The sequence below is a fragment of the Lissotriton helveticus genome, chromosome 7 (assembly GCF_964261635.1).
Source record: "Lissotriton helveticus chromosome 7, aLisHel1.1, whole genome shotgun sequence".
In the NCBI taxonomy this organism is placed as follows: domain Eukaryota; kingdom Metazoa; phylum Chordata; class Amphibia; order Caudata; family Salamandridae; genus Lissotriton; species Lissotriton helveticus.
The window spans coordinates 1,410,092,066-1,410,110,505 of NC_136068.1; the positions used below are offsets into that span (position 1 = coordinate 1,410,092,066).

Here is an 18,440-nt window from a genome sequence, read left to right on the forward strand (position 1 = left end):
CCATGAAACACCATCTCAATGCAGCCACCTCCTCCTGCTTCCACACTCTTCTCATGTTCCGAAAACCTTCAGATGGCTCCTGGTCAACACCAGGAAAACCGTCACCCAAGGCCATGTCACCAAACAACCCGATGAAAGCAATGCGCTGTACACAGAAATCTCCACCCAACTCCTAAAGAGACTCCAAACAATACAGAACTCCGCTGCCAGACTCATCCTCAACGTCCCCAAACTGAACCACATCACCCCCGCCTCAGGAGCATCCATTGGCCCCCTATCCAGAAAAGAGGCTAATTCAAGATCAGATACACACTGATGAGGCCCACTATAACCAAGGACCAGCATGCATCAACCACTGCCTGAACTACCACCTACCCTCCAGACACCTGCGCTATGCCTTCCTCACCCTTGCTCACATTCCCCGCATCTGCTGAAGTCTCGGTGGAGGATGCTCCTTCTCCTACCTCGCATCCAAATCCCCTCCTCCTCCAAACAGCATCCTCTGTCATGGAATTCAGAAACGACTTAGGACATGGTCTTTGACTGATCTCTGCTGGAACCTAGTGCCTGGATACCCTCATGGGTGATTAGCTGCGCTCTACAAACCCTGTTGACTGATTACTTGATTGATTGATCTCAAACCCTTGGTATTTTCCTTTTCTGGCACACTAAATTACTCAGGTTTAATCGAGCTTTGGCATTTGCTGGATTTAACACATTTAATGAGCCCTTCTTGAACCCTGGCTTTAAAGAAGGTGGTATTTGGTATTCAGAAAGGGGTGTCACCTAGGAAGTTGACAGGTTTCCATTCGTCCTGCTTGGCAGCTCGGCACTGCTTTTAGCGCTGCGTGTGAAGCGCGCTTGCTTTTTAATCACCCGTTTTTCTATTTTTGTTATTTTTGATTGTATTGCTCCTGTTTTTAGTGGGTTAGCTGTCCCCTCACTTGCATATAATTGCTTTGCTCACCGCTGCTTTGCGGGCCCGGTTCTGTTTTTTTTTCGGAGCTTAGCCTCGATTTTTGTTTGGGCGCCATCGTGGGAGGGGCAGTGACGCTTTCTCAGCGCCATATTGAGCGTCCTAGTGGGGCGGTTCTCACCTCACCTGGCGGCCCTATTTAAACCAGTCCTCCTCGTGCAGCGGGATCGCCCTCGCTGTGCCTGAGTCTTGCCAGAGTCCTGCCCGTCTGCGCCCGTCAGCGTCCCGGAAGCGTTAGAACGGCGGGTGGGGTCGGCTCTACAGGATTATAAGTGGCTGCTGTTAAGATGGTATACTATTCGTCGCTGGAACTGCGCTCTTTGCAAAAGGTTTCTTGCGCATGTCATACAGTCTTTCCTGGTCGTTTTAGGGGTAAGAGGCACTGTCCTGGCTGCGGTTGGTCACCAGGTAATGCCTCGGTTACTCAATTGCATAGGGGAGTGGGCAATGTTAAGCATCTCTGCCTGCTTTTAAATACCAGATCAGTGCGAAGACATGCTCAGGAGATCTTTGATCTCCTTGTTACGGAAAAGCCACTTTGTCTGATGCTGACTGAGACATGGCTAGGGGATTTGTCTAATCCTGATATCGCCATAGCAATTCCTCCTGAGTATAATATCTTCAGGCAAGATAGATCGGAGGGGAGGGGTGGAGGTGTGGCACTTGTAGTAAATAAACGTGCCGCCTGTTCTATGATCCCTATGGATGCTATTACAGGCTCAGAATCTCTTGCCTTTTCTATCGCATTGGCCCCCCATCAAGCTCTTAAAGGGCTGTTGGTTTACAGACCCCCCGGACCGGCGGGATCCTTTTTTGAGGAGCTGCAGTCTGTAATTTCGTTGCTGGCCCTGAGAGCGGAGCACTGTCTGCTGGTTGGAGATTTCAACTTCCACCTGGATGAGGGAGAGGACCCTGATGTGATTAAACTGATCGATATCACTGCCCCCCTTGGCCTTGTCCCGTACCTCTCCGGTCCAACACACGATAGGGGTCACACCCTGGATCAGGTCTTCTCTACGCTCCCCTTAGAGGGGTTAGAACTTCTACCGGGGCTTTGGTCTGATCACAGGATGGCCAAATTTCATATACCAGGCTCTGAGAAACCATCTAGTACTACTCTCAGACAGCAGGGACTAGGATCTAGGGCATTCCATCGGGTGACTCCAGAGATTCTAGCTCAAGCCTCTCTTGATCATCCCTGCCCCCTTTCGGGCGACCTGGATCGGGATCTAGAGTCTCTGCAGGCCTGGCTGACGGACAGGCTGGATGACCTAGCCCCTGTGAGGGCACCCCGAGTAACATCGAATCGGGTTTCTGCCCCTTGGTTTACGGAAGCTCTGTCAGCCTCTCGTCGGCAGTGTAAGGTGGCCGAGAGGGCATGGCGCTCACAGTATGATCCGGCGGCCAGGCTGGTCTATAGGACCGCGATTAAAATATACCATCGCGACATCCTCCTTGAGAAAAGAGGTTACTTTGCAAGGAGGATAGAGGCTGCTTCGAATTCATGCAAGGAGATTTTTACCATTGTGAGGGAGTTTACGGCCCCACGGTCTAATTTACCCCAGGCCGCTCCGACTGAGTCATGGGTCTCTGCCCTTGCCAACTTTTTCACGGCCAAGATTAAGTTGATTCAGGACTCCTTTCCCGTGAGGATGGTTGAAGTGTGTCCCAGCTTCGTGGACGGGTCAGTTCCATCGGTTCCCGTGGAGGCCGTCCTGGCCGACTTTCCGCCTATTTCAGCTTCATCGTCATTGGCACTTATGGCCAACCTTAAATCTGGGTCGCCTCTTGACCCATGCCCGGCCAAATTCCTGGCGAAAATGGCGGCGGTTGTAAATCCGCTGGCAAACCCACTCTTGAATCTCTCCTTGAGGGAGGGGCTGGTCCCGCAGGCCTGGAAGCAGGCGATGGTGATTCCCCTCCTTAAGAAGCCTGGCCTGGACCCCGAGGCGTTGGCCAATTATAGGCCTATTTCTCTCCTTCCTGCGCTGGCCAAAATCGTGGAGAAGCATGTGCATATCGTGCTCTCTGGCTTTTTAGAAACCAACGATCTGCTTCATTCCACTCAGTCCGGCTTCCGCCCCAATTTAAGCACCGAGACGGCGCTCTTGGAGGTGTCTGAAGCCATTAAGGAGGTACTGGATTCAGGTGGCAAAGCTATGCTTGTCATGCTTGATCTGTCGGCGGCCTTTGACACCGTCCCCCACGAGGGTCTCCTCGTCAGACTTCATGAGATCGGTCTGAGGGGGACGGTGTTCAGCTGGTTTAGATCATTCTTAGCTGGCCGCCGACAAACGGTCTGGGCCTCTCCTAGCTCCACCGTGATGCCGCCTTTGGAAGTCGGAGTCCCGCAGGGCTCTGTGTTGAGTCCGACTCTCTTTAACATCTTTATGACTCCCTTGGCGGCACTGGTGGAGTCTTTGGGGGCCCAGATCGTATCTTATGCCGATGATACCCAGCTCCTCTTTACGTGTGGGAAAGGAGAGGATTTTGACGGAGAGAGTATTCGTGAGTGCCTTGGGGCTGTTTTTAAATGGTTCCAGCTGAACAGCCTCAAATGTAACTCAGATAAGTCGGAGGTACTCCTTTTCGGCTGCACTTCGGATCCCGATTGGCAGGAATGGTGGCCGACCAACATGTTTCCTCCAGCACATTCTACCCAGCTGGCAAAAAATCTGGGCTTTAAGATCGACAATGGTCTGACGTTGAGATCTCAGATCTTCGGTCTTACGGGAACATGTTTTGGCCTCCTCAAGATGCTCCGGAAGTTCCTTCCTTTGCACTCAGAAGAGCACAGGAGGATTACGGTGCAGGCCTTAATTGGCTCCAGATTGGACTATTCCAACTTCCTATATCTGGGCCTACCGGAGTATCTTTTACAGCGCCTGCAGGTGGTGCAGAACTCGGCTGCACGGGCCATTTTTGGCCTTCATAGGCGAGCCAGAGTATCCGGCCTCTTGCAGTCGCTTCATTGGCTGCCTATCCGGAAGCGGATAGTCTTCAAGGCGCTGACCCTGGCTCATAAGGCTCTTCATGCCTCGGGCGCGAAATATCTGCAACGGAGGCTCGCCTTTTATCGCCCGGCTCGATCTCTGCGATCCGAATCTTTGTTTCTTGCGGTGGTCCCTCGAGTAAAAAGGGCCCGCATTGGGGGCCGCTCCTTCAGGCTGAAGGCACCGCAGCTTTGGAATGCGTTGCCATTGGCTTTACGCAGCATTTCTAACTTGATGACCTTTAGGAAGGGCCTCAAAACCTGGCTTTTCGCCCTCTAGCATGTCCCTTCCTCTGTTTACTGTTTTTCTTTTATTTTACTGTGTTATGTTTCTCTGCTTACGAGCTGCCAATAAAAGCGCCGGGACACTCCAATGGAGTAGCCGTGCGCTATAGAAATCAAAATTAACACAACATAACATAACATAGTGAGGATTGCAGTTCTCAAGTTTCCTTCTGCGCGTTAGAACATGATAATTTCCATGGTGAAGAGGACTATCTTCTTTGTGAACAGGGCGGTGTGGTCTGAGAACCAAGTGTTTGTTGCTTTAGAGTTGTCTGCTGGTTCATCAAAGTTTAAGCACTGCCAGCCGACTATGCAGCTCTCCCAAAATGTTGGGGTATCCTCTTTTAGTGATTTCATTCTGGCAAAGAGTTCTGGATATATTGGGATAATCGACTTTATCAGGCTGCTTCCTTCTGTGTATCTTTGGTGGCTGTCATTTTTTGTATTGAAGAGCTGACCATTAAATAACTTTTCCTTATACTCAAACTAAGTAATAACTTCCTCAGAAAGCCTCTATGAGGGACTGTGTTGTCTGGATCTACGGGAGCATGGGCACTCTAGTACAAATGTGGCTACAAGCCCCTCTCCGGTATTCTCTCCAGGCTCTACATATCTCCAGCTTCTCTCAACCCTGATCCAATTAAGTTAATATTTATAGCGTGCTTTTTCAGACAATGTCGTCGAAAAGTCACAGATTCCTAGATCTGTACTCATTTGCTATTCAATCATGCAGGCTTTACTCTTCCTTCTCTTTCGATCACCTTATCCACTGGAATTATCAGGGGACCCAGATACTGAAAGCCCAGTCACTAAGTTCATGAGTAAAAATGATAGATGTGTCTGATTATATATTCTGGATTCAATTTAGGTTTTCAGTTACTGCAATAAAATGTATCAGGTAACAAACAGTTTGGAAAACATAGGAGTGGCACGAAGCCTACCGTAAGGCATGTGCACTGTTGCTTACCCACCTTGTCACAAATAACTTCCAGTATTTGACTTTGTCCTGGCTGGTCTGCCTGTGGGAACTTAGATGAAGTCATCAAAGATTCACTGGGAATATTCAGGCACAAGAAGAACTTCAGATGGTGCTACAAACCAGATACTCACAATTCAGCTACATTAGCAGCAGCAACCACCAGGCACATTGAACAATCAATTGGATTGGGTGGTGCAGATAGTCATTTTACACAGACTGACACCAGGGACCAGCTGCAACCACCTCTACTCACAGTTATTTGAAGTGGTGCTGTGGCTTTTCTACAGCCAGGATGGTATCAAAGAAGGATCTCTATCACTTTGATTTCCCTCAAATCTACATTTTCTGTTTAGATACCACTATCACTGTCTCTAGCTCTTTTGCCTTTTAACGCCTATTCTCCTCAGTTTTGCCGACTCTACCTCTCTCCTACCCACATGCATCTTTTAGTTTTTCGAATCATACTTTGCCTTTAATATGTTCCCATTTTCCCCTTATTTGCATAATTCAATCAATCAATCAATCAATCAATGACACTTATATAGCGCGCTACCTACCCGTAGGGTCTCAAGGCGCTTGGGGGAGGGGGGGGTGCCGCTACTGCTCGAACAGCCAGGTCTTCAGCTTCTTCCTGAAGGAGAGGTGGTCTTGGGTCTGGCGCAGGTCGGTCGGGAGGGAGTTCCAGGTCTTGGCGGCCAGGTAGGAGAAGGACCTTCCTCCTGTTGTCGCTCTTCGGATGCGGGGGACGGCGGCGAGGGCGTGACTGGTCGATCGGAGATGGCGTTTGGGAGCGTAGAAGTTGAGGCGGCTGTTGAGGTAACTCGGGCCTTGGTTGTGTAGGGCTTTGTGTGCGTGGGTGAGGAGCCGGAAGGTAATTCTCTTGTTGACCGGGAGCCAGTGCAGGTCTTTCAGGTGTCTGGAGATGTGGCTGTGTCTGGGGATGTCGAGGATGAGTCTCGCTGAGGCGTTCTGGATCCGCTGGAGTCTCTTCTGGAGCTTGGCGGTGGTACCGGCGTAGAGGGCGTTGCCGTAGTCCAGTCGGCTCGTGACGAGGGCCTGGGTGACGGTCTTCCTGGTCTCGGTGGGGATCCACCAGAAGATCTTTCGTAGCATGCGTAGGATGTTGAAGCACGCCGAGGAGACGTTGTTGACTTGCCTGGTCATGGAGAGGGAGGAGTCCAGGATGAAGCCCAGGTTGCGTGCATGGTCTGTCGGTTTGGGTGCGGTGCCCAGGGCGGGAGGCCACCAGGAGTCGTCCCAGGCGGAGGGTGAGGAGCCCAGGATGAGGACCTCCGTCTTGTCCGAGTTCAGTTTCAGGCGGCTGGTCGTCATCCACTCGGCTACCTCTTTCATCCCTTCGTGTAGGCTGGCTCTGGCGGTGGCGGGGTCGTTGGTCAGGGAGAGGATCAGCTGGGTGTCGTCGGCGTAGGAGATTATGCTGAGGTTGTGTTGGCGTGCGATGGCCGCGAGGGGGCTCATGTAGACGTTGAAGAGGGTGGGGCTCAGAGAGGATCCTTGAGGGACGCCGCAGATGACTTCGGAGGCCTCTGACTTGTACGGTGGTAGGCAGACTCTCTGTGTTCTTCCGTCGAGGAAGGAGATGATCCATTCCAGCGCCTTGTCCTGGATTCCGACGTTGCTGAGGCGCTGTACTAGGGTGCGGTGGCAGACAGTGTCGAATGCCGCGGAGAGGTCTAGGAGGATGAGGGCCGCTGTTTCTCCGTTGTCCATCAGGGCTCGGATGTCATCGGTGGCGGCGATGAGGGCGGTCTCGGTGCTGTGATTGGCTCGGAAGCCGGACTGTGAGGGGTCGAGGGATCCATTCGTCTCGAGGAAGGCGGCCATCTGCTTGTTGACGGTCTTCTCGATGACTTTGGCTGGAAACGGGAGGAGCGAGATGGGGCGGTAGTTCTTGAGGTCGGTGGGGTCCGCTGTTGGTTTCTTGAGTAGAGCGCTGAGTTCGGCGTGTTTCCAGCTCTCAGGGAAGATGGTGGTGTCGAAGGATGTATTGATGATGTCTCGCAAGTGGGGTGCGATGACAGCGTCGGCCTTGTTGAAGACGTGGTGAGGGCAGGGGTCGGTCGGTGATCCGGAGTGGATGGAGTTCATCGTGCGGATGGTGTCTTCGGTGCTGATCGGGGTCCAGGCGTGGAGGGTGGTGGTGGGGGGTGGTTGTTCGGTCATGGTGAGCGTTGGTTGGTTGTTGAAGCTGTTGTGTATGTCCGCGATCTTGTTGTGGAAGTATGAGGCGAGGGAGTTGCAGAGGTCTTGTGATGGGGTGATGTCGTTGTTTCCTGCGCTGGGGTTGGAAAGCTCTTTCACGATGTTGAAGAGTTCCTTGCAGTTGTGTGCGTTGTTGTCCAACCGGTCCTTGAATGCTGTTTTCTTGGCGGCGCGGATCAGCTGGTGGTGTTTCCGGGTGGCAAGTTTGAAGGAGGTCCTGTTGTCCGGTGTCGGTTCCCTTCTCCAGACTTTCTCGAGGGCTCGGCAGTTCTTCTTGGAGCTCTTGAGTTCGTCGGTGAACCATGGGGCCTTCTTGCTGCCGGGTCTGCTGGGCGGGGTCTTCAGTGGGGCGAGTACGTCCGCGCAGTTGCTGATCCACTTTGTGAGGTTGTCGGCGGCCTGGCTGGGGTTCGCTGAGCTGGCAGGAGGGTGCTGGCTCAAGGAGGTGGCGAGCTGGTCTGCTGTGATCTTGTTCCAGCTTCTGCGGGCGGCCTGTTGCTGGTGTTGGTGGGTCGTCGTTCTCTTGAAGGTGAAGTGGACGCAGCTGTGGTCCGTCCATTGAAGCTCTGTGGCGTGGCTGAAGTCGATGTCTGTGCTGGAAGAGAAGACTGCGTCGAGTGTGTGTCCGGCGAGGTGGGTGGGGGTGGACACCAGTTGCTTGAGTCCAAGGTTGGCGAGGTTGTCGAGCAGGGTGCTGGTGTTGCGGTCGTTGTTGTTCTCCAGATGGAAGTTGAGGTCTCCCAGGACGATGTAGTCAGCGGAGGGAAGGGCGTGCGGGCTGACGAAGTCGGCGATGTCCTCGCTGAATTGTGTGCGTGGTCCAGGGGGTCGGTAGATCAGGGTGCCTCTGAGGGTGGTGTTCGGGTTGGTGTGGATCTGGAAATGCAGGTGTTCGGCGCTGGTCAGGGAGTTGTCGGTGCTGGTCGTGAGACGGATGGTGTTCCTGTGGATGATGGCGATGCCTCCTCCCATCTGGTTGGCGTTTCGGTCCCTCCGGACGATCTTGTAGCCCTCTGGGATAGCGATGGCGATGTCGGGAGCTGAGGAGGCGTTCATCCAGGTCTCCGTGAGGAAGGCAACGTCAGGGGTTGTGGCGTCTAGAAGGTTCCAGAGTTCGATGGCGTGTCTGTGGACGGAGCGGGTGTTGAGCAGGATGCACTTGAGGTGGGTGCTGCAGGTGTTCGACTTGGCGGGTGCTGGTGCGAGGCTGGTCCGGATGCAGGAGAACTTGCAGGCGTGGCAGCTGAAAGGTCCTTGGGTACGTCGTGGAGTGGCTTGATGGCATTCTGGGAATCGGCCGGTGTCGAGTGCGGTGAGGGAGGCGGCGGAGTACGTCAGGCGGGTCGGACGGGGTCTTCGTGGGCCAGGGGTCCTGGCCCTGGGCGCGGTCCAGGCGCGGACGGGTGCAGACGGGCTTACCTTTGGCGCGCCTTCGGCGCACAATCGGCGCGCCCGCTGCGCGTGACCGCTGCGCGTTCGCACGGTCGCCATTTAAGGCGAGGTGCGCGGGTGGGCGGAGCAGCTGGGAGGCGGGAGCGGGGAGGGAACAGAAGAGAAAAGGGGCGGGGCTAATGGCGGTGGCGGGAAGCGGGAGCGGGGAGGGAGAGCGGGCAAACAGGAAGGAGACAAGCACAAATGCACAAATGGAGGGCAAAACACGAAGCAAAACGGCACAAAAAATACAGGCACCAATGCAGGTCAAAACGGAGGAAAAACAGTTAGACAAACGATCATCCGGCACACAAAGAAAACAAGCACAAATTGAGGTCAAAAACCGGCGGAAACCAAAGGGGAGTGCTCAAGGCGGCAGCGAGGCCGGCGCTGAGGCAGAAGGCAGGCACTGGGGCACACGCAGCAGCTGGTGGCCGTGCGGCGCGGGGGTGTCCCACAAGTGGGTCACACTCACCTGCGTCGCACGGTCGCCATTTAAGGCGAGGTGCGCGTGTGGGCGGAGCAGCTGGGAGGCGGGAGCGGGGAGGGAACAGAAGAGAAAAGGGGCGGGGCTAATGGCGGTGGCAGGAAGCGGGAGCGGGGAGGGAGAGCGGGCAAACAGGAAGGAGACAAGCACAAATGCACAAATGGAGGGCAAAACACGAAGCAAAACGGCACAAAAAATACAGGCACCAATGCAGGTCAAAACGGAGGAAAAACAGTTAGACAAACGATCATCCGGCACACAAAGAAAACAAGCACAAATTGAGGTCAAAAACCGGCGGAAACCAAAGGGGAGTGCTCAAGGCGGCAGCGAGGCCGGCGCTGAGGCAGAAGGCAGGCACTGGGGCACACGCAGCAGCTGGTGGCCGTGCGGCGCGGGGGTGTCCCACAAGTGGGTCACACTCACCTGCGTCGCACGGTCGCCATTTAAGGCGAGGTGCGCGGGTGGGCGGAGCAGCTGGGAGGCGGGAGCGGGGAGGGAACAGAAGAGAAAAGGGGCGGGGCTAATGGCGGTGGCGGGAAGCGGGAGCGGGGAGGGAGAGCGGGCAAACAGGAAGGAGACAAGCACAAATGCACAAATGGAGGGCAAAACACGAAGCAAAACGGCACAAAAAATACAGGCACCAATGCAGGTCAAAACGGAGGAAAAACAGTTAGACAAACGATCATCCGGCACACAAAGAAAACAAGCACAAATTGAGGTCAAAAACCGGCGGAAACCAAAGGGGAGTGCTCAAGGCGGCAGCGAGGCCGGCGCTGAGGCAGAAGGCAGGCACTGGGGCACACGCAGCAGCTGGTGGCCGTGCGGCGCGGGGGTGTCCCATTTTCCTTTCAACTCACTCAAATTCCTCTTTCATTTCCTCAGTACTCTCTTTTTAATTACAGGTATTTCACTTATATTCCACTTATATCCCACCACTTTGTCATCTATCTTTCCCATACCATCTCTCCACTGCTCTTGTGACAAATGTGTCCACCCTCCGTCACATCCTTATTCATCTTGCACTAACAGCTCCATCCCTTTCCCTCCGTTTACCTCCTGCTATGATTTGAACTGTATCTCATGCTGTTTTTCCCGATCTTTAACTTATCTCTTTTCTCTATTCTTTCGTTATCTTTTGTATTCATGTTTGTTCTTGCTCCCATCTTTTCCCTTTCTTTCAGCCATCTCTTCATGTTGCAACTCTTTATTATGTATTTTCCATTGATGTATTTTCCTCTCCTAGTCTTTTTCATATCTTTCCTTCATCTTCCTGTCTTATATAGTCTTTGGGCCATATGTATCATAGTTCCGTTTTGCGAATTTCAAATAGCGAATTGTAAGGAATCGCTATTTGGAATTCGCAAAACGGTATGTATGTACAAAATCACTTTTTAATAGCGATTCCTTACCATTCCTAATTTGCGATTAGCAAATTGCTAATCGCAAATTACCCATTCATTTCCTTGGGCCAGGAGGCCCTTAGGAATGAAGGGGCAATTTGCGATTAGCAATTTGCTAATCGCAAATTAGGAATTGTTTCAAGGGTGCAGGGGTGTCTCAAGAACACCCTGCGGCACCCCTGAAAAAGACATTTGGGGGCATATGGCGCACATACATGCCCTAAGGGCATGTATGGGCGTCATATGGCACCTTTGGTTTTTTGAAAAAAAGCTTTTTGAAAAGAATTCGCAACTTACCACCAACTAGAAGTTGGTGGTAATTTGCGAATCCTTAATGGCATTTTTTGCATATTTTTTGTTTGATACATTGCATTTAAGGAATCGCAAAATTTGCGATTCCTTAAGTGCAATCGCAAAATAAAGAATAGCAAAATTTTGCTATTCCTTATTTTGCATCAAACATGTTTGATACATACCATTTATCAAATTAGCATTCGCAAAGGCCGAAATTCGCAGAATTTCGGTCTTTGCGAATGCTAAATAGCTTGATACATATGGCCCTTTGTTTCTTTTTCCAACTCCCGCCTTTCATTGTTATCTCTTTTTTATAGTTTGATTGTGCTCTCTCATTTTAGTTTTTCCTGTCCCTGATAGTCTCACAATCATGGTTTTATTCATTTTTTTCTTTCCCTTTTCCTTCCTTTATTTCCTGTTTTCTCCTTTCCTTTCCCAATTTCATCATTTCCCACACACTACTTCATATTTCTTCCTCTCTCCTTTTGCCTTACCGAAACTTCTTTTATTCTCTTGTTTCCTATATCTTCCCCCATACTCATGTTGCACCCTTTCTTCTCCAACATGAATCCTAGATTTCTTCACTCCAAGAAGAAGGAAAACATAGACAGCAACAGTTTGGAACAGTGCAAACGTCCGTAACATAGAATAAGAATCAGTCAATGTTTCCTGTACACAGAGCAACACTCCAAGCTTCAATGACACAAAAAAAGAACAGCATTGGCAGCACATGTGAATGCTTACAGGAACACCATAAGAAGCAATTGCGAAAGATTTCATCACATAGAAAAAGGAGCAGCATGGGCTGCAGCTGTGTAAACCACTCTTGCATTAAATATGTACAGCAGTGGGAGCAGCAGTGCATGGGCCCCTTACACATAATAATTATAGTAGAAGCCTCTCCTTCTAATATCCCTGTAGACAGCAAGGGTAGGCACCACACACACCAACCTTTAAGGGGCTTCCTTCTGTGTTGTGAAAGGCTAGTGATTGATAAAGGTGCACATGTAGCCCTCCCACCTTCTTAGTAGACTTTGCTTCCTTTTAAAATATTATTTGGCTGTTAATCTTTACCCATGATTGGATCCCCAGTGCCCTGGGTATTTCTCATAGCCTGGCCATCACTCACCTGGCTGCTACGATAATCAGGGCATGCCAAACAGTAAACACCTTGGAGGAAACAATCCATCTGATGAACACGGAGTCCCATCCACTAACTGAATTGAACTTTTGTCAATTTATCCAAACCGTTTGTTCTTGTTTGTTGCTATTTTTCAAGCTTAAAACAGTTGTGTGCTGTGTGAAGCACACCTATTATTAAAATGATAGTGTAAGGCATCAAAGCAAACACAGGCCGAGGCTTGGAGCCCCCCTCAAGATTATGAGGAATGGGAGCACAGCGGGCATGCGGGGTGTTGGTTGCGCCCCTGTTACACAACCCTGCTGCTCACATTTTGGATTTGAAGCAATTGACCGCACCTGAGACCCATGAACCATCAGTAATAAAGACTGGACAGTTCACTAACAATGCTTAGTCCTAACTAACTCTTTCATTGGCTGATGACTCTGCCTTTCCCTTCGTTCTGCATCTTCAGCAACAGAGGCGCTGGCCTACCACATAATCAACGGTATCTGAGCCCGACGACGTGACTCACTCTACCCTAGGCTCACAGCATGTTCAGGGAGACTGGCTCACCATGTTACTAACCAGACATTGGTACTGCTCTTATTCCTGGTGTGTTAATCTGCATGTTACTCACAGATGATTATGACATTGGGGACTCACAGGTGTACCTAGGATGCAGTAGACTCTATTCCAACCCTGCTAGCCTTTCAGAGGATCTATTCTGACGAGGCCTATTGCATGCAAGCTCTGCAGGCCATCATGAAGGCAAAAAAAGAGGTACATGGTTCAAACAACATAAATAATGAGAGTATAGGGTAGCTCCAGAAAAAGCTTTTATATATATGTGGTCACTGAAAAATACAAAGGTTAAAGTAACATTATAGTTGGGGACACTGGAATTATGCACCAGGAGACGCACACATTATGCAGCAGGGTTGAAGAAATTGTGCAGCTTGAAAAGGGAAATTATTTGGCATATTTTGTAATAATACTTTTTCATCTTTTTTAACCTTGGCAACACTGGGCATTGGTTGCACCTCATTAGTACCAGTTTAACACCTAAATATAGCAAAATATAGCAATAACTGTCTCTATATATATATATGAACAAGACAGATTTGTTCTGTCGAAACGCGTCATGCTGGGACACTGGGACTTCGTTCAAAAAAGCTAGCACATAAATGACTATAGTAGCCTAATTATTCTAAGTTTTTTCAGATGAACGCTATTAAATAAATACAAATATAATACACACACACACATATATATATACATATATATAAACACACACACACACACACACACATACATGCATACTTAGGAATGTGTGGGTAGGAGAACAGGATGTGGTCTGTGAGTGATTCAGCAAGTACCTGAATTTACTTGCCTTCTTTAGAACCAACAAACTTTAATAGATTGGCTATGATCCTCTAGGTGAGGCATTTGGCAAGCTTACCCGCAGAAACATTAATTGACAATACAGTGGTTATTTTAATAGTGCCATTTATGTTTTTTAATTCAAGTGTAAAGTATGGAAAAAAACTGGCTACTGTATACCTGGGTAACAAATCTTCCTGCCCATGCCCTCCCTGATACAACTAACGACTTAATGAGTACCACAATAAGGAGTCAATGTTGCGTATGAAAAATTGGCAGCTATATTCAGGAGGTTTCTGAAATAAAAGGAGGAAAATCAATTTCTGATTTTATTAGGTGCGAGAAACAGCACCTATTCCAAGTTTCTTCTTCAAAATTGAGAATAACATGCAGATTTCGGTGTTTTTTTACTGCTAAACCTGCGTGTTCCAGTATTTATTTTCTTTTTCAACAATTACATTTTGGCAGGTTTGACCTGCCTACAATCAACTGGGATTAAACACTGAGGGTGCATTGTTTATTGAACCCAGAAATTACCAGGTGCGGCAAACTCTGCACCTCGTGTACCTACGATCTCGCAAGCCTCCCAGCAGAAGTTTATGCATCACAAAACACCGGGACACTAGTAATCGAGAACATAGGGATGATTCTCCACTCAGTGGCCCCTTGGTAAAGTGAAGTGGCATTTTGATGGTGCAGTAGTGTGTTCATACCTTTAAACTAGGTTCTGTAATTGACATGCGGCACAAGCAATGCTATGCTGTAATATATGTTCAGGGTGTGCATGCAGTGTCAAACATTGTCCTCAGCATGCTAGTGTACACACAGCCTACCTGCTGGATGAGAAGATTGCAAAGCTCCTGCAGCAGCACTATGATCCGTGCTGGGGTGTTATAGTACTTCGAATTCGCCCAGATCAAGCACACGACATGGAGCAACGGTTCGACCAAAGGCTTGACCTCATTAAAGTCAACATTCTCGACTTCATCAAAATGGCGCTGAAGGGGCTTCAAGTGCACATTAATATCCTGAGCTTCAGACAGCGCTGCAAGAGAAGAGTGGGCGGGGGGGGGGGGAAAGCAAGCTGCAATTAAGTCTTCCCAATTTACACAATCATGAATCGTCCTAGAGCATCTGCTATATGGTAAATAGGTAGACACACTGCAATTCAAACCCACACTTTCCAACTATTAAAAAAAGATTGCCTTTTACTATTGAATTCTATGGCCAATCAAGAAATAGCTTAAAGGCCACTTCAACAAGGTCATATAATTCAATAAACGCAATAACTCAGAAAACACTTCAATGGAATAAAATTGAAAAAAAAACCCATCAAACTCAAGTTTTGCAAAATGGAGATTGCAAGACATGCAAGCACACAGGCGCGAATACCATACCAACAAACGCATCACCGGCTGGCCTGGAACTGTAGGTGGTCCTGTGCTGCACAACTAGAGGGCTGGAGGAGGACCTTCCAGCAACGTGGGAGAAGGTGAGAAACAAGTGCGTCAGTGATCCGAAGCTTCTGGCAATGGCGGCATACTGCCCGTAGAACAGGACTCTGGTCTGATACTGCCTTGTGATACTCAGATGTGATGTGCTGCATGTCAGTCATGATGATGGAAGCGTAGGAGCCAGAGTGGCAGTGAAATGATCCAAGTGTTGTGATTTCATAGCCCACCAAGCACCAACTTCTGTGTACTGCTAGAGAAACGCATCTTTGTGACGCTTGAGGCCACAGCTTGGTTGTGGGCACTGAAATGGAAGAGGACCCCAGGGCACCTCTCGAAAGACATGGTGTTTAATCAAGGTGTTTTTTTTTTTTTTATAGCGTTGACCCTGGAACGTGCTGAATTCAGAGGTAGCCAGCAGAAGAGGAGAGCGGAAAGAAGAGACTGGCCACACCAACAAGCGAGAGTGATTTCAACTAACAGGATCCTGGTGAAAATGGGGCCAGGGAGCAAGGGCAGATATCCCGATTTAAAGGAAGGGATAGTTCCCAAGTATAACAGTGAAGGTGTCATTCTAGGTTGAGGTCCAACCTAACCAGAATTATATAAAAAAAACACTTTTAATCATACAGACTACAAGAAGAAGCTCTGTGAGGAGACAGAGCACATACTCTTCACATACTTCTAAGTGCCTAGACTAAAATGTAAATCACTATATAAAAGTGAACTTTAGAGATTGGCTCAAGCTCCACAGGTGTGCAAAACATTCAGGCCTGATTCACACAGAGCCTCCGCACTTGTGGTGGAGGTCCCACTGTCATGGTGGGGGGCCCGCACTATAGCAGGATGCGCGCACTGCAGTTTCCCATTGTGGAGGTTCAGTCACGACTGCGGGCCCCCGCCACGACTGCTGGGCCTCTGCTACAATTGCGGGCCCCCCGCCATGACTGTGGAGCCTTCACCACGAATGCAGGACCACCCGCCTTGAGTGCGGGACCCCCGTCATGACTGTGGAGTCTTCACCATGAATGTAGGACCCCCCACCTTGAGTGCGGGACCCCCGCCATGAGTGTGGGCCCTCCGCCACGAGTGCGAGCCCCCTGTCATAACTGTGGAGTCCTCACCACGAGTGCAGGACCCCCGCCATGAGTGCGGGGCCTCCGCCACGAGTGTGAGGTCCCTGCCATGACTGCGGGGCCTCCGCCACGAGTGCGGAGGACCTCTGTGAATCAGGCCCTGAATGTCTAGGCACGAGATATAATCTAGAACTCTTAACCACAAGCTCCCATGGAGACGGCAGAATAAACGCTCACGCTGTTTCAGAACAATTGCACTATATTACAGAGATCAAGAGTCTTCATGCACAGGCGGTTTTAGAGAAAACAATACAGCATAGAACGAGTTAGAACAAAGGAAAAAATCAGAACATACTACATAATACACTAAACAGTCCATCGATTCACAGTGCATAAGGAACGGAGAAAGACGTTTTCCACTGGGATTCATGCTGTAAATGAAGCATAGCTAAAAACGATTAACTTTGTCCTTAATGCAGCGCCTCCTATGCTGCAGCTCGTCTTTTGAGTAAGCATGGGTGTTGGGCCGCTTTTTAGTGAGCAGGTCTGCTTTACCAGCATAATCCATCTCTTTCTTGTGAAAAGCTGTGCAAAAGGCATCTATGTCTGCCATCTGCCCCTATGAGGTGCATAGTTAATCAACCTGCATTTGACTCATCGGTGCACTCCGCTTCTCGACTGTCATCCCTCTCTGCGGGATGCAGGCCATTCAGCCAGCTTCTGGTTCTTATTTGAATTTGGCGGCTCTACCAATATTGTCGTTTCAGTAGCTACAACTGCTTGACCAGAATCTGTCTACTATGCTTGGGCTGTTGGTTGTCCATCATCTGCCTGTTCAGCTTGTGCGGCTGCTGGACCAGTATTTGTGTCCTTACTATGTTCATTAGTGATGCCTAGTAGGAAGACCAGCAAGACATGCAGATCGCTGCAGAAGGGCCACAGATGACACTGCTATGTTATTTCTTTGTCCACCTATATACACTTACATCTATATAGTGGAACTATGCTCAACTACATATCAGAATTTGAGGTATGCAAAGTTTTATTCCAGCTGCAATGTGTCGCTTACTTTCTGGCTTTGCCCCATACAAAAGTTGCAGTCTTCCAGTTTCCTTTCACCAAGCTTACATTGTATGGAGTTTTTAAGTGCACAACAGCCTTTCAGACGAAAAACACTAAGGCTCGACCACAATGTACCGGAAATATGCATTTGTAACTTTCACAACCACTAATTTATGTTTGCGAGGGGTACAGTGATTATTAAGTGTGCACTTTGCAGCCAGTTCCATACTTGCCATCCCAGAATGAGGATTAGCCTGTCAATAGTATATGATATGCGCAGTTCTGATTTGTGCCAAGATTGTATGTGTACTGTTTGCCCCGAACACCCATAATTTGCCCCCGAACTGTAAACGCTTGCTGGCTGCAAACAGGAGTTTGAGCCCGCAATGAAGTGGGTTGTACTCTCAAAAACAACCGGTGCTGTTTGCTGTGGGATCTCTGGTTCTGGACATCGGCGGTGGGTACAACTACGAAGTTCTGTGTAAAATGGTTTTGAGCTGAAACACAAAGTGCATGCATTTTAAATAAATAAAGTCAGCTGCTATATGCAGCTTGGGTAATGGGCTATGTACAGGTCGTGCTTGACAGGTCACAGTTTGTGCCCAGTGGTTGGCATCAGCTTTGGCAGACAGCGATTTCATGGGACCAGTCTGTTGACAGCGGACATCGCCTCCTCACCTTCAGCCCTGTTCATAAGACAAGCTTCTGTGTTTGTTCGAAGGCAGATTTCGACAGTGGCATGGACGTCCACAGACAGGGTTATCGAACATGCAAACTCTCACATGTACAACCCTCCCTTTGAGACTGCTCAAGACAGCCACAATGCATTTTTCTACAGCTAAAGGAACGGTAAGCTATTCCTACAATCTCCTTACCTTTAACCCTTCTTCTGGTACAATTTCTGAAAATTATTTCCCCCCATTCTATGTCTGCAAAGTTCTTGCTTCTCAAAATGGCTGATGATCGAGGTTTCATTGAAGGAACAGAAGTGACATGCTTTGTTCCTCCTAACCCATCATGGCCGCAAACACAGTTAATGATCATGTTTACATTCCAACTTGTTGTGGCTGTATTACGTTTTGTATGTCACATACTGCTTCCTATAATACTACTTCCTGTTTTCACCTTTATAAGGAGGTGGATTCTTCTGTATCCCGTTTTGCAAGGTTTTTGACATCAAGTTCTTCGCCACTTGGTTATGGATTTTTTCCCCAAATGTTTTCTCAGATACATTCTCCTGGATTCTTCTTCAGCAAACTCCTTTCTCTTGGAATTATTCTC

At 49.3% G+C, this 18,440-nt stretch overlaps 1 protein-coding gene across 1 annotated transcript in view; it reads right to left on the bottom strand.

The window, feature by feature from the left end:
- The window catches only part of DNAH9 (dynein axonemal heavy chain 9), a 1,695,107-nt gene that overhangs the window by 1,568,227 nt on the left and 108,440 nt on the right, over positions 1-18,440 (bottom strand). The window contains exon 5 of the mRNA XM_078654721.1: positions 14,404-14,615. Within this exon, the coding sequence (XP_078510847.1) occupies positions 14,404-14,615 (212 nt within the window). The remainder of the gene's footprint in view (positions 1-14,403; positions 14,616-18,440) is intronic.